Source organism: Nothobranchius furzeri, chromosome 5 (genome assembly GCF_043380555.1).
Source record: "Nothobranchius furzeri strain GRZ-AD chromosome 5, NfurGRZ-RIMD1, whole genome shotgun sequence".
Lineage (NCBI taxonomy): Eukaryota > Metazoa > Chordata > Actinopteri > Cyprinodontiformes > Nothobranchiidae > Nothobranchius > Nothobranchius furzeri.
The window spans coordinates 76,797,462-76,825,407 of record NC_091745.1 but is presented as its reverse complement, the minus strand read 5'-3'; the positions used below and the strand labels follow the sequence as shown (position 1 = coordinate 76,825,407).

At 44.5% G+C, this 27,946-nt stretch overlaps 2 protein-coding genes across 5 annotated transcripts in view; one reads left to right on the top strand and one right to left on the bottom strand.

Annotated features, from left to right (window-relative positions):
- Positions 1-109: 109 nt before the first annotated feature.
- josd2 (Josephin domain containing 2) lies at positions 110-4,554 on the top strand. 2 transcript variants are annotated; one of them, XM_015950352.3, is made up of 6 exons: positions 110-383; positions 456-498; positions 580-702; positions 3,569-3,694; positions 3,767-3,887; positions 4,137-4,554. In XM_015950352.3, exons 1-6 carry the CDS (start codon positions 245-247, stop codon positions 4,329-4,331), a joined length of 747 nt encoding a protein of 248 aa, XP_015805838.1. In that variant the 5' UTR covers positions 110-244; the 3' UTR covers positions 4,332-4,554. The 2 variants fall into 2 exon arrangements, with proteins under 2 accessions (XP_015805838.1, XP_015805839.1); XM_015950353.3 differs by having other exon boundaries at positions 3,767-3,961.
- Positions 4,555-7,372: 2,818 nt separating this feature from the next.
- ttyh1 (tweety family member 1) overlaps positions 7,373-27,946 on the bottom strand; it is a 33,051-nt gene continuing 12,477 nt past the window's right edge. The window contains exons 4-15 of one of the 3 annotated variants that reach the window (XM_054741370.2): positions 25,317-25,428; positions 23,457-23,797; positions 21,395-21,490; positions 21,240-21,312; positions 18,280-18,355; positions 18,092-18,147; positions 17,804-17,896; positions 17,634-17,726; positions 17,408-17,547; positions 12,093-12,260; positions 10,692-10,770; positions 7,373-7,618 (exon numbers count right to left, since the gene is read on the bottom strand). In XM_054741370.2, the coding sequence (XP_054597345.2) occupies positions 7,535-7,618; positions 10,692-10,770; positions 12,093-12,260; positions 17,408-17,547; positions 17,634-17,726; positions 17,804-17,896; positions 18,092-18,147; positions 18,280-18,355; positions 21,240-21,312; positions 21,395-21,490; positions 23,457-23,797; positions 25,317-25,428 (1,411 nt within the window). In that variant the 3' untranslated portion in view covers positions 7,373-7,534. The remainder of the gene's footprint in view (positions 7,619-10,691; positions 10,771-12,092; positions 12,261-17,407; positions 17,548-17,633; positions 17,727-17,803; positions 17,897-18,091; positions 18,148-18,279; positions 18,356-21,239; positions 21,313-21,394; positions 21,491-23,456; positions 23,798-25,316; positions 25,429-27,946) is intronic. The other 2 variants (XM_054741372.2, XM_054741371.2) reach the window with 2 other exon arrangements.

Here is a 27,946-nt window from a genome sequence, read left to right as displayed (position 1 = left end):
TATGTGTAGTTAGGGTGTTTTTTATGAGCCAGGACCACATTTGTAATATTTTATCACCACCTCTAGTAATGCGCCCGTTTCTAATCATGACCACTAGAGGGCGCTGTAGCACAACGTCACCGTTTATTTCAACCCGTTGGAATACGTTAGCACTTCTCGTTTGAAACCCATAAAATAAGATGTTTGCACCGCTAATTTTACGTTATTTTCGGTTCTCATAGGTTAAACGGAATCTAATCTACGCATGTTGTTTACTTATTTAAGACTGGATGCATATGTGAAGTCATCTAATCAACAACACAACACAACAAGGGCGCTACTTCCGGTTTCTGGATGTAGCCACCAGACTCCAGCATCGTTTCGGGGACTTGCTTCATCAGCAGGTCGGTGGCTTTATTTGGCTGTTGTTGATTATTAACAGGTCACCGTGCCGCTCTTTTTCTAACCATCGGCAGCCAAACAGAGAGAAGAATCATTGGGAGGCACAGGGACGAGTGAGTAAGCAGATACTAACTAGCGGCATGGTTGCCTGTAATGATGTTTATTTTGATCGACAACGGTACTTATTCTGTTTTGAAGTATGAACGAAGGAGAAGTGTTTCACGAGAAGCAACGCTTGGAGCTGTGTGCGATTCACGCACTCAACAACGTGCTCCAGGAGCGAGTGTTTACCAAGGAGACCGCCGATGACATCTGTAAACGGTATGGGAATGTTCCAGCGTGTTTGCTGGAGACGCAACAGTCAGCTGCTCCTCTTAGCTCCAGAAACAGAGAAAAGATGGGTTTTCTTGTACTTCAGTCGACTTTTACTGTAAATCTCTCTTTCCACCAATAACTCAAAAGGTAGAACCAAGATTCTGGTTAAAGATCGACCGATGTGGGTTTCTCCAACTGATACCGATATTTAGATGTTTTCGGACTTGTCTCGATGTTAAAATGTCATTTTCAAACAATAGGTGCTCAACATTTCTGAGCTACTCTCTGAACAGAGTTTAACCGACTCATGATTATTAATTTTGTGCATTGCCAAGTATTAACTCATTCAATGCCAGCCGTTTCCTGATCGCTAACGGACTTCGCTGCCAGCGTTTCTCACCGTTTTTTACTGTTTTTTTTAAGAGTCACAGAACATTGCGCGCTAGGATGATGTCGACGCCAAAACAAAGAGGAGACTCACCTCTTACATCGGGAAGAATCCGCGTGTTTCGAGCGTTATCCGTTCTTTCATAATCCGTTGTTGAATTATGATCGGCAGACGCTTTTCCGGTTCGCGCCTCACTTTTTTTTACAGGAACAGGCCTAAACGATCTCCTAACACATAGATTTTCTGCTTCCTGATCACGTGACGTGTGACGTATGCGGATGAAGATCGGCTTCAGGGCTTAAATGTTTGTTCTCTCAGCGCTGGGGCTCGTTCCGATGCTCAAACAGTAAAATAATGCAAATGAAGACTAAAGTCGTCATTTGCAGTAAACGGTTGGATCTAAAATGATGACTTTAGTCGTCATTGGCAGTGAATGAGTTAAACTCAAGCTATTAACCAAAGTTAATCAAACAAATAAACAAATTAAACTACAAAACAGGTAAATAAATTTAAAAATATTGCCGTTTGACGATAATGCTTTAGAGCATTTATAAAGTTGGTGTTTTTCAGGAACGTAAGTATAGATTTAGATGAAATTTGACAGCAGCACGGGGCTGCCCACGGATGTGCCTTGCTTTAAATCTGCGCTACCAGTCTTATCACAGACTGGCTGTCGCTATGAAAACACGTTTTCTGTGAGCTTTTATTAATCCAACTAGTTATTTTAGGGGGTTTGACCTACAGGATGATTAATTTCAGGCAAGAAAATTTGATAAAAACAAAAAAATTGGCCTAAAACTGTTGTAAATGCCATTCAGGCTTCCACGAGCTTGAAGCAGACTTAAACGGATTTGCTGCATCACATAAAAAATCACTGTTGTGAAAAACAAGAGTAACCTGGAGGGGAAACAGCAGCGGTGCTGTTTCGTACAGATATGGGCTTTGTTTTTAAAGAGGCCACTCTTTACATTGTCTGCCATTAACCTAATTAAAACACGAGCCATCGAGTCATAATCGTAGCGGCTTTTGGCAAGCAAACAGCCAATGCACCAGTAAACAAACACGCATTGAGAGGATTTTAGTAGAGGTCGACCAGTATTGGTTTATCTGTTGCTGATTTGTAGAGATCATGGTCAGCCAATGGCCAATAAGTACTGCCAATTTTTTGGGCCGATATCTAGATGTTTTCCAACATTTTTTTCATTCTCAGATGTCACTAATGACATCATTTGATGCACAAAATTTGTGACGCTGAATCAGTTTTTGAACACTGAATTTAAGCAAGTGTTAAAAATGAATTTTGTGCACGGCTCAGTGTTAAAATCAGACGTCTAACCAAAGTCAATCAAACAAATTACTTATCTGATCAAGTATTAAAAATTCAAAACTGTTAAAGAAAATAGGAGTAGAGACCGATATTTACCGTTCTTTTTAATTTTATATATATCAGCATTCGCCGATATTTGTTATTAGTAAAGCAGATTTAAAGTCTGGCACATCCTTGGGGAGTCCGGTGCTGTTGCTGAATTTCATTTAAATGTAGTTTTACATTCACTAATAACATCTGCATATTAAAGAGCAAGTCACCCCCTACCTGATCTTACTCAACTCCCACTTCCTGTTTGAAAAATGCAACAAATGCTGTTGCCTAGCAGACCGAGAGAGCAGAGCCGCTAACAAATACACACACACACACACACACACAGGCTCACAACGACATTGTGACATCATATAGTACCAGCTAACGTTCTAGGGTACCTCTTAGCCAATAGCGATGGCAGATTTTAATTCAAATGCGGTGCAAAGTTTTTACCTGACAACGGCACAACACTGACAGTTTTAGGCAGAAAATTAAAATTTGAACTAAAATGCACTAAAGTGCAAAACTATTGACTACGCGTGTCTGCAGCACGATTAGTCACGCATTTTTGTCGTTTATCAGAAAAAGAAAGTTGATTTGGGGGTGACTTGCTCTTTAAGTACCCTGCAACATAAAAAGAAAAGTCTAGAAATCGGCTATTGGCTGACCATGTCTCCTACATCTCGGTGTGGGCAATAGAAAAATCAATATCAGTCGACCTCTAGTCGAAAATAATTTTGTGAGCATTTTTTATGCAGATGTTATTCAGGAACGTAAATATACATTTAAAGTTAATTCAGCATCAGCACCAGGCTGCCCAGGGATGTGCCTGGCTGTTAATCTTTGAGATTTCATTGAAATGTAAAGTGCGTTACAAATAAAATCTTTTATTATTATTATTAAATCGGCTTTGCTAAGGAGGTAAATCAGCTGATGCCAATATATCAAAAAATGGTAAATATTGTCCCGATTTCTTGATCAATCTTGTATCGGACTGACCGATATATATCGATCTATCCGATATATCGATCCATTCCTAGTTTTTAGGCACAAAATGTACTCCATCTGATTTCAGCTGTTCTTGGTGGGCGGCGGATCTTCTGATCTTCTTGACGTCTCTACAGGTTGGCTCCACAATGTGTGGTTAATCCTCACCGGTCCGTGTTAGGCACGGGGAACTATGACGTTAACGTCATTATGGCGGCGCTGCAGAGCAGGGAACTGGCTGCGGTGTGGTGGGATAAACGCAGGTGAGAGGGAGTTTTGATTCTGGGCATTACTATTATTTATCCTGCTGAACTCATTCTTTTGAACAATTCCAGGACCATTCAGAGCCTCTGCATGTCAAAGGTTCAGGGTTTCATCCTCAACGTCCCGTCACGGGTGTCTTTGGGCATTGTGTCCCTCCCTCTCCGGCGGCGGCACTGGCTCGCGGTCCGGCAGGTTAGTGGACAGTACTACAACCTGGACTCCAAACTGAAGAGTCCCGTCTGCATCGGGGGAGAGGCGGAGCTATGGTAGGCGCTCCATGTCACCTGCTCTGAATTAGATCAAGCCTTGGCCCTCGCCTGCTGCTTGAACTGTGTCTCAGCCGTGAGTCATCCCCACGCGGGGGTTACCTCACCCCTCTGGACACTGACTCGTCGCTGTGTGCCCAGCTGTAACATTTTCCACTCTTGTCCCTTCTTGCAGCACGTTTCTCAGCGAACAGCTTTCTCAGGATGTGGCGGAGATGCTCCTCGTTGTCCAGCGGGAGGTGGAGGAGGACGGTTCGTGGCTGAACTCGGACAACCTCGAGAAGTGATGCCTTTGTGTAGCTCGGGAGGGAGTAAACTACAGTATCTCCTCTTTAATTTTTCAAGAGGTTTCCTTCAGGGAATGCACTGAAATACATTTAATATCCGCACCACGTTTGAGAGAGAATTCCAAAGAGAAGCAGCGGCTAAAGTTTCCTCCTGAGAGGAAGACGTTTTTGATTGTGACAGCCTCTGGTTTGACCCACATCCTCCTGGTACCTTGGTTTAAGAGTGTTTTTTGCAGAATTCAGTGAAAAATGACCTAACTGCTCACAGCAGATGCGGTGTGTGAATAAAAAGCCACGTATATCTGGTTTGAGGTGAAGTTGAGTCGTCATATGGATGCTAACGGTTACGTTAGCTCACCTGAGTCCAGCAGCTGCCCGGTTTGACCCCGCGTCCATGTTGGTAGCCTTCTATGCACTACAGAGATTCGTGATCTGTCTTTTGTTTTTGTTTTTTTTATTCAAACAGGCAGATATTTGAACAGTAACACCTGAGGTCTGCACAACGAAGCAGATTCTGAATTTGAGAAATTTATGAAATTAGAAACTGGATTTTGTAGCGTTGGCTTGTCCTCAGATGTGACCTGGTTTTATTCGCAGTGAAATCACAAACCTGGTGGTAGTGCAGCTCCCAGGTGAAATGAAGAACACCGGAAATGTTTTTATTTACCTTTTTCATTGTTTCTTTTGTTTGTTTGTTTTGGTGTTCAGAAACTCATTGGAAACACCAGAGCCTGAAACGCATCAGAATCTAACATTAAAGAGCAAGTCACCCCCAAATCAACCTTTTTTTTCCTGATAAACTATATAAATGCGTGTCTAATCGTGCCGCAGACATGTGTAGTCAAGTTTTGCACTTTTGTGCATTTTAGTTAAAATTTAAATTTTCTGCCTAAAACTGTCAGTGTTGAGCCGTTGTCAGGTAAAAACTCTGCACTGCATTTGAATTTATATCTGCCATCGCTATTGGCTAAGAGGTGCCCTAGAACTTTAGATGGTACCATATGATGTCACAATGTTGCTGTGAGACTGTGTGTATTTGTTAGTGGCTCCGCCCTCTCGGTCTGCTAGGCAACAGCATCTGTTGCATTTTTCAAACAGGAAGTGGGAGTGGAGTAACTCTGGTAGGGGGTGACTTGCTCTTTAAATCCAATGCGAAGCTGATCCAGGTTTCACGTCTCTTGTTTACGATGGCGGCTGCTGAAATGTAGACTATTGCAAAAAATACTAACGTTTCTGTGACTGTCTGACGTATTAATGTGTGTTTTATCTCGCCTGTTGAACTATGCATATCCCGAGTAGTGAGGAGCATCGTCTCTGACACACACTAGTGACTAACACACACCTGAGCCGTAAAGGTTCATAATGTTGTTGCTTATTTATAATAAAGTTTTAAAGCCTTTGTGTATTTCTGACTCTTTAGAACAAATCCAAACTGTTGTCAGGTTATTGAAGTTTTTATTTATATTAGACTCTTGAGTGTAAAAGGATGCCATTCAAAAGGAGCATTGATAACCGTACAAACTCAATTCTAGGGTTAAGTTGGTAAAGGAGGGATGGAAATCTCAGACTGTACCATATATACACACATGTTGGAGAGATGTCAGAAACCCGATGCTGTACATAGTCATTATTGCTCGTTATAGTAGAGCTACTGCAGCACCAGTAGCAAGGATCCTATTGCTATGTACTTGCTGTCCTTGCATTGGGATTTGTAGTTATCTTCTCTCAATACTGATGTGGAAGTTGTAGTTCTCCATTTTCAACAGGTGGTGTTTCTCAATGTCAAGGCGCCTGGCCTTGTGAGGCCAGGCGCCTTACAAGGACTGTCCTTCCTTGGTCTAAGAAAACAGTTAAATTATTAGTTTCAATATAAATATATAACGAGCCTTTTACTTTTTAAATTGTGTATATGTTTATTAAATTAAAAATATATGCGAGTTACTACCCGCTAGTCACAGAAGCTGCAGCTAAGCAACTAACCAACCATAGATAACTTCTTTGGATCTAAAAAAAAAACATTTTAAATTAGCCGACTTATTTTTAAACTTGAAAATTGTTCCCGAAGTAGCTGCCGGCTTCTGATCCGTCGTCCTTTTGAAAATACCGCGGTGTATTGTGTCTCCGTTTGTTAGCCGTTTAGCTAGCTAAGCAAGGATACACGAGAGGTGTCTTGTAGCCTAGACTTGGTCTAAAATTACCCACAATACACCGCGGTATTTTCAAAAGAACAATGGATCAGAAGGCGGTAGCTACTTCGGGGACAATTTTCAAGTTTAAAAGTAAGTCAGCTAATTTAAAATGTTTTTTTTTTTTTTTTAGATCCAAAGAAGTTATCTATGGTTGGTTAGTTGCTTAGTAGTTGCAGCTTCGGTGACTAGCGGGTAGTAACTCGCTTATATTTTTAATTTAATAAACATATACACAATTTAAAAAGTAAAAGGCTCGTTATATATTTATATTGAAACTAATACATATAAAATATAACGTTATCTCCCGTGTCACGTAACGTTACCGCCGTGGAAGCCGCGGTCGCGTGATGCAAGTCTGTTCCATTTAACCATTTTCTTTGACCAAGGAAGGACAGTGGCCTCGCAGGACATCGCCTCGCAAGGCAAGGCGCCTTGACATTGAGAAACACCCAGGGTCTCAGTAGCCCTAGTCATTTTTTTATTTTGTTCCCAACAATGATTCAAGATTATCGAGATGCTGTCAACAGTGAAACATACAAGCGTACCACTGGAAAAGAGAAATACAGAATTGCCACCTATAAAAAGTCATCATAAAAAAACAAAAGAACTGCAGAACCATTCACAGAAACAAAAACGATGTATCGTGTTGCTACGTGCCGGTGTTTTTTTTTTTCTCTTCACAATATTCATATAAAAACATGAGAATAACTCGGTGATACAGATACATGTAAGAATATAAAACTACAACGTAGTCGCATCAGTACCATTCTGACTTGCCTCACCACTGTTCACAGTTTACACAGAGTTTCGGACATCGAAAGGAGGAGAGACGTTCGGCCGAGAGGCCTCGATTCGTATCTTCGCACAAACAACCAGCAACACAACAGCTGGGAAACATGAGCAGTCCTTCCTTTTTAAGTGCTTTTGTTAATCGTTTTCAGTGGTTCGATGTTACGCACTTTGAATTCACATCTAGCATTCGTTTTATTTAGATTAGTTTCCTCTTTTTTATTTAATTAAAGTGTCCATTTATATGAAAACTAAACTTTTTTTCTATACATTTTCTAACAAAAAAACAAACAAAAAAATAACATTTTTCAACGTGAATACAGGTTCCTCGAATGAGGGGGGTTAGGGTGTGATTGATTCCCCCCGTAACCAGTCAGCATGCTGGGAGAGTACTGCGCTTCCACGAAGCGTGAGGTCAGTCGTCAGGACGGAGGCCGGGGCGATCCCAAACCATGTGGAGAAAGTAAAAGTGGGACAAAAGAAACGTTATTTTCACATACAAGAGTAAAACCAGTACAACTAACTTTTGTTGAACCACTGTAAAGATTTAAAGAGCAAGTCACCCCCAAATCAACTTATTTTTTCTGATAAACTATATAAATGTGTGTCTAATCGTGCTGCAGACACGTGTAGGCAATAGTTTTGCTCTTTAGTGCATTTTAGTTAAAATTGTAATTTTCTGCCTAAAACTGTCAGTGTTGTGCCGTTGTCAGGTAAAAACTCTGCACTGCATTTGAATTTAAATCTGCCATCGCTATTGGCTAAGAGGTACCCTAGAATGTTAGCTGGTACCATATGATGTCACAATGTCGTTGTGAGCCTGTGTGTGTATTTGTTAGTGGCTCCGTCCTCTCAGTCTGCTAGGCAACAGCATTTGTTGCATTTTTCAAACAGGAAGTGGGAGTGGAGTAATACTCTGGTAGGGGGTGACTTGCTCTTTAAAGCTGGCGTGATGTCATGGGGGAGTGGTGAAATTTGAACGGCAATAGCTCCCGCCCCTGTTCCCCCTCCCCTTCTGGAAGGAGCTGAATGTGTACACAAATAGTCTACTGCTAACGGACAAGTCATGTTTTGGATATGTTCCTGCTCAGACACACATCTAACTGCTGAATTATCTCCTCGGCCTTCATCGGGTTCTGCAGGAGCCATAGGAAGCCGGCACTCGCGATGCTAGCACGCCCCTGCTAACGCTACAACAGGCTAAAACAATAGTCTGCCGTAGCGTACGGTTGACCGCCACGCTACACTTAGCTCCAACACAACAATGATGAATATATCTTCATTCATCTCCCTCCTCTGCCACAGTTATTAATTCAAAGCAGATCGAGTTCAAGCTAGGTTGGTGTGCTAAGCTCACTTTGCATCATCCTGTAGTGCATGCTGGGAACATTCTTGATTAACAGCGCCCTCTTGTGGACACAGCTCGATTTGGTCAATGCTCCAGGGTCACGTAAATAATTTGTTTTGCTGTAGCGGCCACGGTAGGGGCTTAGGGGAAATATAAATTATGAAGGATAACCTACTTTATGTCATAGCAAAGGGTCAGATAGCATTATTAAGCTACTTTAACGCAAAAACAACTGCAGGCTGTGAACAAAAGCAATATTTAAGACAATTGTGCATTCTTCTGAAGATGAGGAAATGTCTAAAAACCAGGAGAAAGACTCTTAGTGGAGAAGCTGGAACAATTCCTGAGGGAGTCTGCACACAGTTAGCATAGCAAAATTAATGAACTGCAAAAAAAGCATACAAGAACAACATGGCCACCAGAACTGTTAGGATACATTTTAGCATCTTGATACTTTAAAATGATGCTCTGATTTTAGTCTTTTAGGAACTTCTCCCCATTTCTCCAAACTGAGGTTACTCTGACTGAATCATACTACAGGTCAAAATACTAAAATCTAAAATATCTTACACACAATCATTTAAAGGTGTGGAACACTAAAAAAAATCACGTTTAAATGATTATTTCTGATTCTAACGGGTCACTCTTGAGTGTTTCATGCAGGCTGAACATGAAAATAGTCTCCTACACCTATCTCCTGCATTTTAACCAGGAAACAGCAGAGAACGTCTCGGCAAGTAGAAGCTAACCGTTGGCATTAGCAACTTCAGCACACAGCAGAACTCCTCCAGGCTTGTGTTATTTGTGGAAATAAAGCATCAACGTAGCAGAGCAACCAGAGTCAGTGGTAGAGTTGTGTTGCTGTAAGCCAATCAAAGGAGAGATGTCAGAAATATCAGGAAGTAAGACTCAGTATCCTGTCGTCTGAAGCTACTTTCTCCTCTGGCTGAGTTCTCTGTGCTGATAAAGGCACTTCTGAGCGTTTTCCCCAGAGTACGACTTACAAGGCATTTATTTTTTCTACGCTGTTTTAACAGAACAATGCCATCAATTTGCCGCAACACCATGGCGGCATCAGGGAGACGTAGGTCGTTTATAAGTGGTCAGACCGTGGCAGTAGTGTCGCGCAACATACGCGATGGTGGCATGAAGGGGGTATGGGGGCGGTCTCCGCACTGCTGCGGATTTCCGTTTATCACGGACATAACTTGCTTTTTGTTGCAATCGAAGCCGCGCTCGTTAAGTTTATTCAACAAGACGTGATCTGACCTCCAGCTCCAACAGAGGGAAGCTCCTGGAGAGCTGCATTTTTATCTATATCGGCCAAAAAACATTTTTAAGGGCCGATTAAAAAAAGTCAGGCACCTGTGAGGCCAACTGCCGCCACTACTGAAGAAAGGACCCGAAGGACCCCAACACACCGTTTTATAAAATGTTCTGAGTTTGTTTTATACTTGAAGTACAATGATATGAAGAGATTCACTGACTTATTTAATTTATGTTGCACACAGTGAGTGTTCACTTGTCTCACAATCAATGTGCTGCTAAAACATGTATATCGGCCACCGACACCAAAAATCTTTAAAAATCGGTATCGGCCTTAAAAAAACCATATCGGTCGGCCTCTAGCATTTATTATGAATATGTCAACAAATGTCTTCTTTTGAATTGAAAATTCAAATTGAGGACTTGGGTCTGACTCCAGATTAGGACTTAATCTGAGCCAAGAGTTAATTTATGTGCGACTTGATCCCACTTCTAAAAGTGTGTTTGCGTGATCTGCTGCAACAGTTTTGAGATGTTGTGATGAGATGCCGGCTCCTACATTTTTCTCATGGTCCTGGTCTGACTAGCCTTTAGCTCGTCAATCCGATCAGAAACAAACTCTCCAAACTGAGGTTGTTCCCATCAGCTTCCATGAGCTTCCCATGATGAGCTTCCCATCATTCAAACTCTTTTTCCACATTTTGGCATATTTTGCTTTTCAAAACCACGGTGAGGTTGAGGGCTCGGTATCGCGTTCGGCTACCGGTCATCACACGGAGAATCGGCATCAACGGCAACGGGAAAAACCACGTCACGGGTCAAGATGGCGTCACAAGTACAGAGGAACTCACAGAGGGGGGTGGGGACTGCCTGTCGGTCAGGGGTAGGCTCTCATAGCCAGGGTTGCCATTGGAGGAAACGTTTGGAGTCCTGTGTGGAGACAGAAAGAGACAAGGACAGAAGAGGGAGGGAGAGGAGGATTAAGGAGAGAGGGAAACAGGTGAGACACATCCAGAAAGGCAGAGGGAACAGAGGCCGTGGGGCGACGGGACCCAAGGACAAAAGAAGAAAGAGTGATTAGAAATGAAGGTGCAGAAAAGCGCAGCACTCAAAAGAACTGGTGGTGCTTTAGAGCTAGCTGCCCTGAGTAGGAGCTCCAGCAGACCCACAGTCCACTCATGGCTGATGCACGTGGGGATTATTACAATAATCTGCAATTACGTGCATTTAATCCTGACTCAACAGTCACATCTCCACTGCAAAAGTTTCTCTAATGAACTTGTTTATCTGCACGATAAAACCCAGAGAGCTTTTTAAAGCAGGCTTCATCTCAGGGGCTGGACTGTGTTTCAGTGCACAGTTGTCAGTACTCTTGTGTCAGTGTGTTAGTGTTAGTTAGGAGAGCACTAGCTATGCTTTTGTCTTCGGTGAGGAGGAGGAGGAGGAGGAGGAGAACAGGGAGAACACATCAGGAAGCAGGAGTCAGCAGGAAGGAGGCAGCAGCACGGGGGCTGGTTGTGTTTGGTTTTAAAACGGAGAGTCGTGTGGACACCACAGTGAGGACACAGACGCAGAAGGGGGCGGCGGGTGTGTGTCAGAGACAGGTGGGTGGGGGGGGATTACCTATCGTCACCCTGAGCCTCACATTGCTGGAGATTTTACGAGCGCCGCCTCCCCCCTGACCCCCGCACAGCAGTAGAGGACAAACTGCTGCTCAGGAGACAGGACGCCGTTTGAAAGAGGAAATGTCCGAGCGGCCTACATCGTCTGTCCTGAAACACCCGACAGACGGATAGACAGACACACAGACAGACAGACAGACAGACCTCTGGACGTGTGTCTGTTTCTCTGCCTACACTCGACCTCACAGTGACCTGTCTGTGTGTCTGTCTGCAGTTCGTGTGCTCATGGTGGTGGTAGCCTAATCCTGCGTGTGTGTGTGTGTGTGTGTGTGTGTGTGTGTGTGTGTGTGTGTGTGTGTGTGTGTAACACAGGTACTCAGACCATCTAATCTCCCTCGTGTGAAGCGTGTAGCGTGACATCCAGCGTCTACGTATCAGTTTATCAGTGTGAAAGCTTCGTGCTTCGAAGGGAGCAAACGTGATTTCACGCTGGACTTTTTCACTATGAAAACTGTGTTTGCACAAAGATCCTCAGCCAGTCTCTGTGTTTTGGTGTTTTCTTAAAGGGCCGGCAGGATGCTCCGTCTGTCTGTCTGTCTGTCTGTGTGTCTGAGAGTCTGTGTTACTCACGGGAGGGGCGGCGCACTAGAAAAGGGGGGTGTCCACCCGGCCCCCGGGTAATTATAGAAGGGGGCCATGGCCCCTCGCTGAGACCCCGAGGACGCCTGTCTACGTGCCTGATGGGAGGTGAAGGGGTCCTCACTCTCGCTGTCCGAGTCGTCGTAGTCCTCTGATTCGCTGTCGACGTCCATGGAAAAAAAAAAAAGAGAAAAAAAAGCTTTTGTGAAAGCAGCAAAATAACACCGGTTTATATTATGTATGTATATAATTGTTTTTATTTGTTCTGTTGTATTTTCATTTATGCATCATTCATCTGTGTTTATTATGGTGAAAACTTTATCCAATTTTAGTCATTTTGTCTCATTTTACATTCGGTTAAGAACATTTTTACCACATTTTACATATTTGAAAATCGCTTATTGACCCGTTTGCTGCTCATCATTTCTTTTCGAATTTCCTGTTTGTTTATTTTCGTTTTGTTCTTTTTGAAAGCTTCTGTTTAAAGGGACTTTACGGACTTTTGAATGTTTATGCTCGCGATTGCCCCCTCAGGCTAAAAGCGTAACGGCAGCTTCAATAGTAGTCTCGTGCACGAGGCGTGCATGCTGTACGTGCACACTCCTTAACGAAAATTACAGCTGAGACAGTCCCGTGTGTGTGTGTGTGTGTGTGTGTGTGTGTGTGTGTGTGTGTGTGTGGCCCGGAGGACAGAGGACAGGAGAACGTGCAGCTAATTAATTAAATAATGTGGTTCTGTACCTTTCTCTTCAGCACAGCCGACAAAGGTTTATGATGGGTCAGTCCTCCTGCATGCTCAGATCATTCCCTTCCCTTGCTTGAAAAATTGTTCCAAAATGAAAGTTGAACCCACATCTTTTTTATCTGTGAATTCAACGCCGTTCGGCGAGTCTCAAATAAAAATTTGGGCGTTTTACTGTAAAAAAAATATACCATTAATGTAAAAAAGAAACTAAATAAACTATGTTCACATCCAGAATTGAACCTAGGAGTTCTGCATGAGAGTCAGACATCTTACTAGGTGAGCTACACTCTAGTAACATTTACAGTATCTGTAGCTTTTATGTCCTTGATGACAGCTGAAACAACGTCAAACCAAAGAACGGTTCGGAGCGAAAATGGCTATTTTGTTGCTAATTTGCAGGAAATATCTAGAAGAAAGTTCTACAGAAAGTAGCTAAGGGTCCTCAGAAATGTAGCTAGCTTTGTCACTAGGCGTTAGGAACAGCGACAAAGTGGCACTGCCTCTCTCTCTGCTGCTAAAGCTACGGATAGCAAATGCTACGGGCTATGCCTGAGCGTGAACGCGCATGAAGCAGCCTGCTCGACCCGAGCATCTCTCTTTTTCTGTGATTTTACAGAAAAACAGGCAATCACAGTAAAAATGCCAGGGCTCATTCTACAGGACCAGGGCATCGCAGGATTCAATTCAATTCAATTTTATTTGTACAGCGCCAAGTCACGACAAGAGTCATCTCAAGGCACTTCAGGTAATAAACATTCCAATTCAGGTCAGGAGAACGTATGAAGAAGAAATTTATTATTTCTATACATGTTTTGGCTGTCAAACTTCCGGTTCCGGTTGAGTGAACGCTGGCGCGTCTCGCTGCCGCTGCTCGCTGGCAAACAAACTTTTTGTATTTTTTTTTTCTTCTTTTTCACCCTGGTCACATCCCTGTGTCGGTGAAAACTCATTTTCACCTACCTGCTCAGCTTGCGTTCTGGTTGCACATCACCACCTCCCTGCTCCACTCCATAATGTGGTCCAGCAGGATTTCTGTGTGCCTCGCACTGGCCTGGATCATCCTGTCGCTCATTCTTCTGTCCGTGGATGGCCTTCTCCAGTACTCGGCGGCGGAGCTCTTCAACCTCCGCTTTCGCTACTCCGGATCTCCACCACCAGCTCTGTGCCTCTTCCCCGACATCACCTTCCAGCCTCGCCGTCGGTATATCCATCGGGGGTCCCGGCGGAACCTCCATCTCGACGGCTCCAAAGGAATACCCTCCTTCTGGTCCACGACTAGCCGGCGGCTACCCAGGAATACCTGCCGAGCTGCCGACTCCAGCGTGTTAGCCCGGCTGGCTAGTCGGACTAATGCTCCTGTCGCCAGGGACTTCCGCACTGCTAATTTTGGTCTTCTCAACATTCGCTCCCTCTCTGGTAAAGGACATCTCCTCCAAGATACCATCAGTGACCATAAGCTAGACTTTCTTTGTCTGAACGAAACATGGCAACAACCCAGCGATTTCTCACAACTCAATGACTGTACTCCTCCCGGATTTGTTTACCTCTCCAAACCCCGTGGGTCGGGCCGCGGCGGTGGTCTCGCGATACTTTATCGCGAGACTTGGAAGGTCCTTCCCGTAAACCTTCCTCCTCTCACCACTCTGGAATGCCTCGCCTGTCAACTCTCCGGCCCGACCCCCACAATAATTGTCACTGTTTATCGTCCCCCCAAGTTCAGCCCTGAGTTTTTAAATGAACTCTCTGCTCTTTTATCCCATCTGTCCGCCCTTTCCCCAAATGTAATTTTACTTGGTGATTTTAATATTCATATGGACAATATGGCCCTCCCCCTCAGCAAAGACTTCTCCTCATCTTTGGACAGCCTCAGTTTTCATCAATATGCCAATTTTCCCACTCACATTAAAGGTCACACCCTGGATTTAATCTGCTGCTCCGGCCTGACCCCCTCCAACTGTACAGCTGACCCGCTCCCTTTCACGGACCACTTCCTCATCTCCTTTTCTGTTCCCCTCCGTCTCTCCATCATCAAGTCACCACGTATCATTTCTTTTCGTAATATTAAGGACATTGATCTAGCCTCCCTGTCCTCCAGTTTTGCCACCTTGACCCCTAATTTGTCCTCTACTCCCGATGATCTTGTCATTCAGTACAATAACGGTCTGGTTTCTATCCTTAATTCATTTGCTCCCATCAAATCCCGCTCTGTATATTTTACTCGGTCTGCTCCATGGTTCACCCCTGCCCTTCGCTCCTTGAAAGCTACCAACCGGAGGCTTGAAAGACTCTACAAGAAAACCGGTCTCACCATCCATAAAGACTTATATTCTGCTCAGATTTCTCTCTACAAGGACTCCATCTCCCATGCCAAATCTCAGTATTACTCCGGTCTCATCTCGTCCAACTCCAGCAACACTAAAACATTATTTTCCATCATGAACAGCATTTTTCAGCCTCCCGACTCCTTACCCATCCATCTTTACTCTTCAGAAACCTGTAACTCTCTCCTTCAGTTTTTTAATGAGAAGGTCAATAGAATCCATCTCTCTTTACCTCATTCCTCCCCTCCCTCTCCTGATTTATTTGAACCCACCATTCCGTTCTCCTCCTTTGAACTTCCCCATCCCTCAGAAATATTAGATTACATCACCAAATCCAAACCTTCCACCTGTCAACTGGACCCTATTCCAACTGTTTTAGTTAAATCCTGCCTTTCTTCTCTGCTCCCTTTTATAACAGCCATTATTCATTCCTCACTATCCTCTGGTACGGTCCCATCCCTATTCAAATCCGCTTCAGTCAGCCCTATTCTAAAAAAACCTGGTTTAGATCCCAATGATTTCAATAACCTCCGTCCCATTTCCCATCTTCCCTTCATTTCCAAAGTCCTTGAGAAAACTGTTGCATCTCAGCTCCATTCACATCTCACCCGCAATAACCTTTATGAACAGTTTCAGTCTGGCTTCCGTCCCCACCACAGCACAGAAACAGCTCTCATCAAGATCACTAACGACCTACTCATTGCTGCTGATTCTGGTTTAATCTCTATTCTTATTCTCCTCGATCTGAGTGCGGCCTTTGACACCATTTCTCATCCCATCCTCCTTAATAGACTCTATTCCTTAGGCATCACTCACACCCCCCTCCGCTGGTTTCAATCTTACCTTACTGGCCGCACTCAGTTCATCCAGTTAAAATCCTTTACCTCAGAACCCTCCCCAGTCAAGTCAGGTGTGCCCCAGGGCTCTGTCCTGGGGCCCCTCCTCTTCATAGTATATCTCCTCCCTATCGGCAAAATCTTCCGCAAATTCAATATCCAGTTTCACTGCTTTGCAGATGACACCCAGCTCTACATTTCCAGTAAGCCCAACTCAACTCTCCCACCATCCTCCCTTACACTCTGCCTCTCGGAAATCAAATCATGGTTCACCTCTAATTTCCTCAAACTCAACGGCAATAAAACTGAACTTCTTCTAGTTGGCACTAACTCCACCCTCTCAACATCTGACAGCTTTTCTTTAACTATTGACAGTGCCACAGTCTCCCCCTCACCTCATGTCAAGAGTCTGGGTGTCATTCTCGACAGCTCCCTTTCTTTTCAGGCTCACATTAATAACTTAATTGGGTCAGCATACTTCCATCTACGTTCCATAAACCGTCTTCGTCCCTCACTGACCCCTCACACTGCCGCCATTCTCGTCCACAGCCTCGTCACCTCCCGTCTCGACTATTGCAATTCACTTCTTTATGGTCTCCCCAACAAACTCCTTCATAAACTGCAACTGGTCCAGAATTCAGCAGCCCGTATTATCACCAGAACCCCTTCCTTTCACCACATCACGCCGGTTCTCCAGCAGCTCCACTGGCTCCCAGTTAAATTCAGGTCCATCTTCAAAATTCTCCTCCATACCTTCAAAGCAATCCACAACCTCTCTCCTCCATATATCTCAGACCTTATAAGTATTCACACCCCGTCCCGTTCACTCAGATCTTCTTCTTCCATCCATCTTGCGGTTCCTTCTGCCCGTCTCGCTACCATGGGGAGCAGAGCTTTCAGCCGCTCTGCTCCTCGACTCTGGAACTCACTTCCCCCAGACATCAGGAACATCGACAGTTTTACCCTTTTCCAATCAAAACTCAAAACACATATGTTTAAATCTGCCTACAACCTCTGATTTTATTGAAATGTTTCTCTCTGTTTTTTCTTCTTTGGGTTTTATTATTGTTTTATTGTATTTTATTACGTGTTTTGTGTAAAGTGACCTTGGGTGTCCTGAAAGGCGCTTTGAAATAAAATGTATTATTATTATTATTATAACGCCCCTTTAACTTTTGAACTTCTGTAACTCTGCTGCTATAACCCTGTAATGAACCACAGTATGGTGATGTACCAGGCACTGTACTTTATGATCGCTGTGCCACACACACACACACACACACACACACACACACACACACACACACACACACACACACACACACACACACACACACACACACACACACACACACACACACACACACACACACACACACACACACACACACACACTGCTTTTACCTGGGGAAGCTCCTCCAGGCTCCAGGCAAAGAGCAAAGGATGGCAGTGAAGGCCAATGCTGAGAGGAACGAGTAAAGAGAAAGGTAGAGCAGTCCCTCCATCCCATCGTAACACAGGCCTTTTAGGGAGTCGATGTAGTCCTGACCCAAAACAGCCCGTAAACACACACGATGAGTCCATTTCAGAAGACGAAACAGCAGCTCTTCAGGTGAACAGCTGCAGTTACCTTATTGAGACCCCGGCAGTTGAGCAGCGCCACCAGCTGGTGGAAGTTGCCTTCTGTGGAGTTGAGGTTATGCTGAACCTCCCTGAGGGATTTCTGCACAAAGCACAAATGTGCTGAAGGTGGAAACAATTCCTACGACGGCTTTCAAGTGTGCAGGAATGACTTCCTACCTGGGCCTTGGGGAACTGCGGGAGAGCGTTTCTGTCCAGACTGGAGAGGTGTGTGTGGATGTTCGACAGCGCTCTCTGCGACTGGGTCAGCAGCTAAATCCAGAACCGGAAGCAGCACAGTTCAGAACCACATTTTTAGACTACTGCTCATCTGTATCGTCATATGTTTTTTGGTAGATGCAACTCCCCATCCCCTCCTGCCCCCCCCCCCCCCCCCCCCCCCCCGCCCCTCAGAGCGAGAACCTGCAGGCTGATGCATGTGCACGTGAGTGCGAGCGGTCACTTTACCTGCTGGAATGGACTGGTCATGCGCCGGCTGCAGGTCAGGTAATAATCCAACACATCTGGATGTTCAGCAGAAGACAAAAGATCAGGGTGCGTGAAACACAAAGCCGCATTCACCCGTCGCTCTGTTCGATTCTGCTGACTGACGCGGTTTCAGGAGCTAAATCAGGAGGGAAAACAAGCTGCCGTACCTGAGCTGGTGCCCGCGCTGAACTGGGTGGAGTTCAGGACGAACGTGTTTGGATCTGAGCAGAAATCACTGAGAGCCTGAAGGAAGGAGCAGGAGATGATGGAGTTTTAGTTGTTTTGGTCAGTTCTATGTAACAGAATGAAATGACTGTTTTCCCCCTCCTCTGACACAGAACTAGTCTGCATGAGATATGGTCTCAAGGTCTCATGCATTTGCTTCTAACCTGCTTCTTTTCAGCTCAACAGAAGAATGAAGAATGGACTCTTTTCTTTTAATTAATCAAATAACTCTATTTTAATAAAGCTGATCCATCAAAGTGTTAGTCAATAAATAAGATGTGACCAATCTGTGAAATCAAAATATTAATTACTTTATTATAATCCTATAGAATATAAAGGTACTATGACTTTAAATGTTCCAACAGGACTGATTTCACGGAGCGTTAAAAGACATGACACATTACTTTCACTGATCCAATCAGAATCTGACAGATCTGACGGAGGCGTGGTTTTGGTGGTGTTTGGTAAATCTGTCAACTTTTCATTCGACCATAAACCAAAACATCCGAAGTATAAAACTATGCCCACTTCATCTCTAACGCCAGTTCAAAGCTTTCTGGAGAAGTTGTCGGAGTGGCCAATCCGTAACTTTCCTCTTCAGCCGAAAGAACCAACGACAAGCTGGATAAAATCTGTTGCTGTTCCAACCGCTGCAACAGTTCCTTTCAGAATAAAAGCTGAACCATCACGACCCAGGTTCGGGTCTCACCTGACGCCAATAAAATTGTCGTGACCCGGAAGTATCTCACAGACTGGTCTGGTCGGCAACCGCTGCTTTTCCTACCGGCTCGGTTCCACAAAAGGTCAAGCTGGACCTCGACATTCCTGATCTAACGGGGACTTCCAAAAGGGTACGTAGGCCGACGTAATGGCGTTGAATGTGTTTATGAACCTCCTAACCAAAGCTTAAAGCGAAGACATCACCTTCAGCTCCCATCAGAACTAATCGCTTCTTCGGATTTGCTGGTTCTGACCAACATCACACGTCATCCATTCACCGCCTCATCCACTTTAGTTACACCACACATCATGTAGTGTTTTAAGTCAGTCTAGTTTAATTCATTAGTAATAAAATTCTTAACTTTTAAACTTGACTCTCTCTCTTCTGTCGTCTCTCAGTGAATACGAAGCTGTTTTCTAATCCCTGCAATAAAAAGATCCAATCTTCTGGTTCAAATAACCTCACAGGTCCATAAGGTGGAGTTCATATTTCCTATGGAATCCGACGACTTATGGCTTATTAAGGCCTAGTCCACACGTAGCCGGGGTTTTTTTAAAACGAATATCCGCCCCTCCAAAAACTTGCATCCACACCACCGCGTTTTTAAAAATAACTCTGTCCACACGTACCCGGATAAATACGTTGTTAAGGACATGCCAGACCTGTAGGCGGCAGTACTTCCCCCGTTCTTAACCTCGTCCTTCGTCTGTGGTCTTCCGCAAGGAGCAGTAATTCCGCTTGCAAAAACAAACAAGCAAAAAGTGCTTGGACAATTGATGGATCGGGTAGTGACAGAGCGCAGCTCCGAGGGCATCCATGCTGTCGGCTAGTGTAAACACAGGTCGCACACGTGATGTCAGCATTTTTTGTCGCGGAAAGTGACATTGCGGACCTTAAAACTCCGGATTTGTCTGTCCACACGCAGACACCCAAAACGGAGAAAACGCAGATCTTCACTTTGGCCGGAGTTTTTAAAAAGATCCGTTTTCGTGTGAAAAAACTCAGTTTTCGTGTGGATGACAGGCCAAAACGTAGAAAAATATCTACGTTTTGGCAGATCCCCGGCTACGTGTGGACAGGGCCTAAATAACCTGTAATTTAATTCATTACAAATGGCGAGCCAGCCAGGAGACAGCCATGACGTTTATGTGACTCTCAGCTAGCAGCACCGTGGCTCGATATCCATTAAATCAACTGAAAAAGCCAACGAGTGAACACACTGACCGACTGACACACTTCTGCAGATGTCTGACATACTGATCTGGTGGCATCACGTGTTGTCTGTTCTATTTCCGTGGCATCATCCCCTCTTTTAACCTTGTTTTCCTCTTCTTTAATCAATCCTGTGTGCACTTTTGAAGCTCCGCTGTAGCTGGAGATCTCCCCACCAGAAGAGGGAGCAAACGCCACATGCAGAGCCTGGTGCCTGACTGGAAGAGCAGTGAGCAGGCTGACAGCCGGCTCATTGTTTTCCTGTTAATGACCCGAGGACAGAGCAGCTCTGTGCGGCCCGCCGGGCTTTGGGACATCTCCCGCCGGCCCCTCATGACACAGAGACTCTTCAAATGAATGGCATTGAAGAGAAAAGCCCCGCGATCCTCCTCTTATGAAAGAGGGGAGAATGAGCACACTTCATAACTGCAAACAGAGCGTCGCCTTCTGCAGGGATAAACATGCACAGTGTGGACAGCACAGCTGGACCTCGTGAAACCAAATGCACCTTTCAGGAGATTATAGTTTTACTTGAGCACGCTCCATCTGATTGCTCGGGTCGGAGGCGCAGACGCAGTGGATTGTTCCGTCTCTCAAAAGTCATCCCAGGATGCACTCTGCCTGCTCCTCGCTCTCGCCGACAGTCCTGCGCTTCGTCACGCTGCTTTCCTTCTCAAAACGCCCACAAACTAGCAAGCGCACATTCGTGTAAAACACGCACTGCGGCGCAAGAGCGCTCACTTTGTTCACAAACGTGCACACGCTCATTGAATCTTTAATCTCTGACCCATTTTCCTGCCTTCTTGGGCCTCTGCCACGACTGCAGCACTCCCCTGTGAGGCAGGTTTTTTCACAGTGTAGCACAATGGGCACACACACACACACACACACACACACACACACACACATGGTTCTTCTCCTGCAGCCCCTGGTCTGCTCATGACAGCGGGGTTTTCTGGATCTACTCACCACCACAGTGGCCGTCTCCAAACCCAGCGAGCCCCAGCTTAGGAAGAGAGCCAGCCAGGCCAGCACGGTCATCCTGTGGGGAACACAAACACGGCTCAGCCAAACGGACGGGTCCAGAGCCGCCCGCGTGGTCTCCGCGGGGAGGTTTTACTCACAGGATGAGCAGCCAGCGGGCCTGTTTGGCCAGTCCCAGCAGGATGAACAGACAAATGATGAGGTCAAGCAGCAGCAGCAACACGTATGACAACCACCTAGAAAACACAACGCAGATGTGTTTAATGTTATTAGTACTGCATTAGTACTCTAGTTTTCCTTTTTAATGCATCTGATTGCAATTAAACCAACAATTTGAGTCATTTTATCCCACCGGGTTAATGACATTTCTTTGTAAAAAACATTTTGATTTCTGGCTCTTTCTCCGACTTTGATCTGAGGGGAGAAGCTGCTGTCTTACTTTAGTGAGTTAAGACTCACAAACAGGTAAAAAATAACAATATAGCTAAATTGATTCGTCTGAATCAGCAATCAGTCTCCCCAGATGAGACTTCTCTTTCATTTTAAAGCTCATTGGTGAGGGAGCCAAACTTTATTCATTTTCTTTACTTTAAAAAGTAAGTTGTGTTTTATTCTTACGCAAGAAAAATCATTTACATGCAAAACGATGTGGCATTCATTCACTAAAAGCCTTTAATTAAACAGAATGTAAAAACGGCCCATTTAGGGGATAATCATCTTGTAATTCAATAAATCTGCACCTGAAACATTTACAGGAGACAAACGACTTCTCTCTTAAGTTATAATAGTTCTATTATCTATAGAAAACATGTTTATGAAGTTCTTCGCACTGAATCCCTCTCACACAAAGCGATTTCAGCTGTTTAAATCTTGACATTTTCAGTTCCTTCCAGAATGAGCCTTTTCAAGGTTCTGTCACTTTAAGAAAATAAGCTGAATCTGGCCACGCCCACCCACCACCCACTCAGGCTGCTACCAGCTGAGGAGCTCATAGGAGAGCCGCTACTCCCCCAGTAGCAGCTCTTTGTAGTTGATGGGTGGTTCTGTGCTAATTTTCCCGTTTGTGACATCACAAACGGGGACTTTTCTACATTGCTTGTTTTAGACACATGATCCCAAACAGTAACAGAAAACAAATGTATCTTTTTTCACATTTGGAGTGTTTTGAGAGGTAGCAGAGAGTCCTGTGGCAGCAAAAAAAAAAAAAAATTATGCAAACGGTGAGTTTTGTGTAATATGTCCCCTTTAAGAAAGGATATCTGCTTTAGCGACAGAGGAACAGAATGTGGATGAGTTCAGGTTGAAAACAGGATTTTATTAAATCAGAATTAACAATAAATATATAATAAACAAGTATTAGAGATCTATTTGGAACTATCTTAACTGATGTTGGACATGAATTAAAGCCAAAGATTAAAATTTCTCAACATAAAAAGGAGCTAGCTGCTAATGTTGACGTTTGTCGATAGATTTAGGGTATTTCCCGTTTCTGACCACATTCTTACAACACATAGTCTTTAAAAAAAACCTGAATAATCAGAGTAACGTGTTTGAAATTAGTTGTGGCAGATCGAAGACCAGTTACGCTTTAAGAAACTCCTGCAGGATTTGATCCCTGCATGCATGAAAAGCCGCCGATGTCCGTAAATAGCTAGAATATGAAAGCTGATGGGCAAGCAAAGGCTCACAAAATAACCGCATTCATTGCAATGAAATTTGGGGAATTAGAGATGTTTTAAAACTGCAGCAACGTGCTTTGGACTAGCCGTTAGCTCATCAGTCCTACAGGACATAAATGCTTTTGCTCCAAACAGAGGCCATTCAGGAATCCATCTGCATGCGGGTAGTTTGCATTTTAAACTAGTGAACAAAATAAAAAGGCTTGTTTTGTTTTGGCTTGACCTTTCACATCAGGTGCAGGTGACTAATTGGAATATGCGTTGATGTTTTCTGCATGATCTGCTCCGGATCACCTTAAGAAAATGCTCCATTAGTTAAAAATAAATCATTTAAATCCACAGACTGGATATTTCATTGCTGAGCCTGATTATTTGCTGCTGGTTGGCAAAGTTGATTTAAAAATAACATAAGATTTGTGGGTGTTTGGGTTTTTCACTAAATCTGAACAAGTCACGTTTTAATTGAGCCAAACACAATAAAGTTCTTACAAGTGCATCAAACTGAAGTGTTGAAAGGCCTCACCTGTAGTCCTCATTGACCATCAGCGTGTTAGCTGCCCAGCCAGGCGAGAAGGGGTTTGGGAGTAGGTTGCTGGTAGGCACCACCGTGGGAGCCACCGAGGGAGGGACCGGCGTCAGAGGAATGATGGACGCCCCGCTGATGCTGCTGTCGTTCCCCAGCAGACCTGCCTCCACGCTGGACCGAGCCAGAGAGATGGAGGACAGGAGGTTGATCACATTCTCAGATAACCTCCGGCAGTTCCGCGTCGACACCAAGAAGGGTTTACTGCCGGAAAACAGCTCCTCCATCGAGGAGAGGGGGCCAGAGACGGAGAGCTGCAGTCCGTTAATTGTGTCGGATATCTGTAAGAGGAGTAAAGTGGAATGAAAGCCACAAAAACAGATACGATCATGTGTTTAATGCTGGTTTGAGTGGTTGTGTAGAGGAGAGGCAGATGCTACTGCATGAGTGATATATAACTGAGGGGTCAGAGGTCACATCCTGTATGGAACAAACTTCTAAAAGCAAAAGTTTGAACTTTGAAAATTGTTGGAATGAGTGTGCAATAAAAGACGAACATTCATGTGTTTGAAGTCTTCTGAAAAAAGCTTGAAAAACAATCTTTAAACAGCTTCATTTGTTGGTTTGAGACGCTGAATGCCCCACAGCCAGGAAGACCGGCCAAACACACGAACATCAAATTCCTCCACAGACATTAAACTCATTCTGGATCCTAAACGGCTTCATTTTCGCATCGGTTGCATCATCAGTGGCCTCTTTGCACTTTAGGCAATGAGAACAGAGCCATTCTGAAATCGCATTATTTCATGCAGCCATCTGGGTCTCCGCTGCCTCCATCAGCACTCTTAACGCAAAAAATCCCATGAGTCAGTTTTCCGTCGGTTTTAGTCAGTAGTATTTGTGTGCCTGAGACAGGCCGTTTCAAAAAGTGCCCTTTTGTGATGTCACAAACGGCGAGGTAGAAAAGGACCACGTCTCACGTGCAACAACGAGTTGCTGCTGGAGGAGCAACAGCTCTACTCAAAGCCCCTCCTGGATATCAGAGCTTCTCATCAACACTTTGTTATTGCTTTCAAACTGGCTTCGGTGGTTCCTGAGCCACAAACTTGAGCAACTTCACATTAGACGGCACTCTGCAGCCTTCTGCTGACCAGAAACTCCTCAGCAGTTCCCGAGCAGATCCGGTACCTACACCAGCCGTTTCTCCTTCTCTGACATTAGTCAGTGGAGAACCTCTCACTCTGAGTGGTGCTCTGTTGCTAAATATGAGTGAAATAAATGGAGAACCCAGGGAAGTGCAGCGGTTCGGGGAGAGACAACCAGACGGTCCAATAGTTGGTTTTGCACCGAGCTGTGTTGTTGGTAGAGGCTTTTAGACAAATGTGAGAGAACCACTTTGTGAATCTAGCCTGACCAGCCAGCCCCATGCTTCTTTATGGGAAGAATTAAACAGAGGACGAGTCTGGCAGGCCAGGCTATTAATACCCCCCCCCCCCCAAAAATCACTCCACAAGCTAGCTTGTTTGCAGATTTCCATTGTAGCTTTACAGTGTAAAACAAGCACTCCAGTTTTAAATAACCCAAGCGAAGTGATTTGTCGTTGCTTCTGCAATCACTCACGGGATCACTGAGACTCGCTCTAATGCGTGTCATCAACTACACGGAAGAAAACCACACCAGCCGCCGCCTGACCGCGAGCAAATCACTAAAACAGAAGTTTGTGTCTGATTTGTCTTCCTCTCAGAGGCTGACCACACACACACATACACACACACACGCGCGCACACACACACACACACACACACACCGAGCAGTGCAGATGCTCTGCGTGACATTTCACTCGCAGGGTGCAGCACTCACCAGTAGATCGATGGAAGCTAGCGTATAATTGGCCGTGAGAAGAGACGAGGTCAACTGATACATCCCATCATTAGCCTCGCTGTTGCCATAGAAACCGATGCCTATGGCAACGCTGCAGAGAGGGGAGGAAATAAAAAAATGAGAAGGAGGATGAGAACATTGTGGGAGGGTGCACATGTGACAGAGAGAGAGAGAGAGAGAGAGAGAGAGAGAGAGAGAGACAGAGAGAGAGAGAGAGAGAGAGAGAGAGAGAGAGAGAGAGAGAGAGAGAGAGGGGCACAGATGCAATGTTTAATTCAGTGTGTATGAACATTTTAAACGAACGTGACACAACTAGAAGATAAAACGAGCGAGGGACGAGCGCACCAAGAGCAGAGCACAGGGACAGCAATAAACAGATGAACACACGTCGCTCTCTCAGGGGAGAAGACGCATTTGAAATGTTAAACGTCTCAGCGTGTTTACGGTTATTCAAATATTCGGATTATGGCGCGGGGCCAGATGTTCATCAAATCCCCTCAAACCCAAGAGAAATGGTACAGCCCAATCTCCCTCAAAGTATGTGACCCAGATTAGAGAGCAGGGAGAAAGGGGGGGAGTGCGAGTCCGTTTCTGTGTGTGCTTTGCATTTTAAAACGGGAACTCCGGCGTCTAATGCAGTTTTGAAGTGCACCCACTTAAAAGCCACCATCCTCTTAGAGAACACTTTTCAGAAGGTTAGTTGCAGCGTTTGTGTTGATGTTTAGACCAGAAAGTCCATGAGGGGGAGACACGAGCCCCTTCATCACCTGCAGACGGTGTGTGAGGACATTATTACCGGCTAAGGTCAGATCTGCACTACATCATATTCTGTCGTTTAGCAGTTCAGTCTCCATGTATATAAAACTGCAGCAGATGGAGGATAATAAGCCCTGCCAAACCATTAAAGTGCACTTTCATTTTCTTAAATCACACGGGTGGCCATGGGTTTCGAAGTGAGGCATCAGGGCCGTCGCCACGGCGACTCACTCCTCCATTACAACAGCATGCTGGACAGACGTCAAGCAGTATTTTATGTGATGTACAACCACCCTAATGCACCGACCTGATGACTTTATGATCAGCAGAGGAGTGGGTAACCACTGGTGGGTTAATGACTGGCTGAATTGACATCATCCTCTCAAACACACACACACACTGATGCGGAGGCAGTGGGTTTCATAAACACGGCGCTGCTGCTGGCTGTGGTTAGGAAACGGAAATAACACGACTTTGTGGGAGGCTGGAGGCCACATGATGATGGTGATGGGCAGCAAGTGATTCACAGCCAGCTGTTTGGAACAAACCAAGCTTCTTGAAGACATACAAAGCTTTTTTGGACTCTTTTAGCTCGCAGTTGAATGTTATGCTAATGAGAAGATTGGATTTTAGATGAAAACGCTCCATAATGACCAATTCATCTAGAGATAAGTAGAGAGCGAGATGGTGCCTGCTTCCCACAGTACTAATGCACTTCAGAGACTTTCACGTTGACTTCACTTTTCTGACTGTGTGGCTGCATCAATCATTTTTATTCAGTCCGTGAGCCGCCGTTAGCTTTTCTCTGTTTCTTCGAGGTGGATTTAGGTTTAATGGAAAACTTACAGAACGTTTGAGAGTAAATTAATGTGGATCGTTTTGTGACGCAGGTAGGTGCCCTAGGAGGAGCTCTTTCACTGCTTTTCGGCTGTTAGCTGTAATGCTAGCAGTTAGCATTTTCAGTTCGCCAATCGTCAATGAAAAGCACAAGAAGAAAGAAAATGAAGTTTGCTTTTCCTGTTGGTATAATGGCGGAGCCTGGAAGTAAAAGTAAGAGAGTAATGTCTTTGGAGGCAAAGCAAAGAGCTAAACCCAGTGTTAACATCACCGCAGCCTAAGCTAGTGCGACGGAGCTAAGGGCGGCTAAGAAATCACAAACTGATGGTGACCTGGCTTTGTTGCTACTGGACTGACAATATTTTTTGTTCAACAGTGGATCGTTTTACTCTATGGTTTACTTTAGTATTACTTGGCTCATGTTAATATTAGCTCATTGTTAGCGCTAGCTACAGCAGGGTTGTTTACAACAGTTGTAATTCCACTTTCAACCAGTAGGGTTGATGATCATGGTCTAGTGTGACTTTACAAAATGACTGTACAACTTTGCCTTCATTTTTGTCTAGTGTTCTACTGCAGGTTATCTAATGTTGACCATTAGCCGTTAGCATAGAGTCGCAGTTTTATGAAAATGTAATTTGACTCCGACGTCTTCCGCTTTTGAGAATACTTCTTTTTCACTTGAATATTTCAGATCCGCAAATTTCATTAGATGCTAATCATCAGGTGTTGTTCAGGTTTATTTTTGTTCTTCGACTGCTACAGAATGAGGCATAACGTGTTGCTTTTTGAGATCTTTTAACCTGCTTCATGCTGTCAGAAAGGTTCTATTGAAGGAAATCCTTAATCATACATGAGTCTGGTTAGTGAAACTGAACTCTGCTTTCTAAATAATGTGAAAATTAATTGCAGATAATTAATCACACTATGAATTATAGGATGGATTAACAATGCAGGTGGTTACCTTTTCACACAGGGCCAGGTTGGTTATAGCGTTTTAAAAAAAATAAAATAAT

Bases quoted from the DNA above. Each gene is read 5' to 3' on its own strand.
- josd2 (XM_015950352.3), top strand. From the start codon at position 245: ATGTTGTTTACTTATTTAAGACTGGATGCATATGTGAAGTCATCTAAT. The intron at 384-455 runs GTCGGTGGCTTT...AACCATCGGCAG, and splicing joins GGGACTTGCTTCATCAGCAG to CCAAACAGAGAGAAGAATCA. The intron at 499-579 runs GTAAGCAGATAC...TCTGTTTTGAAG, and splicing joins GGAGGCACAGGGACGAGTGA to TATGAACGAAGGAGAAGTGT.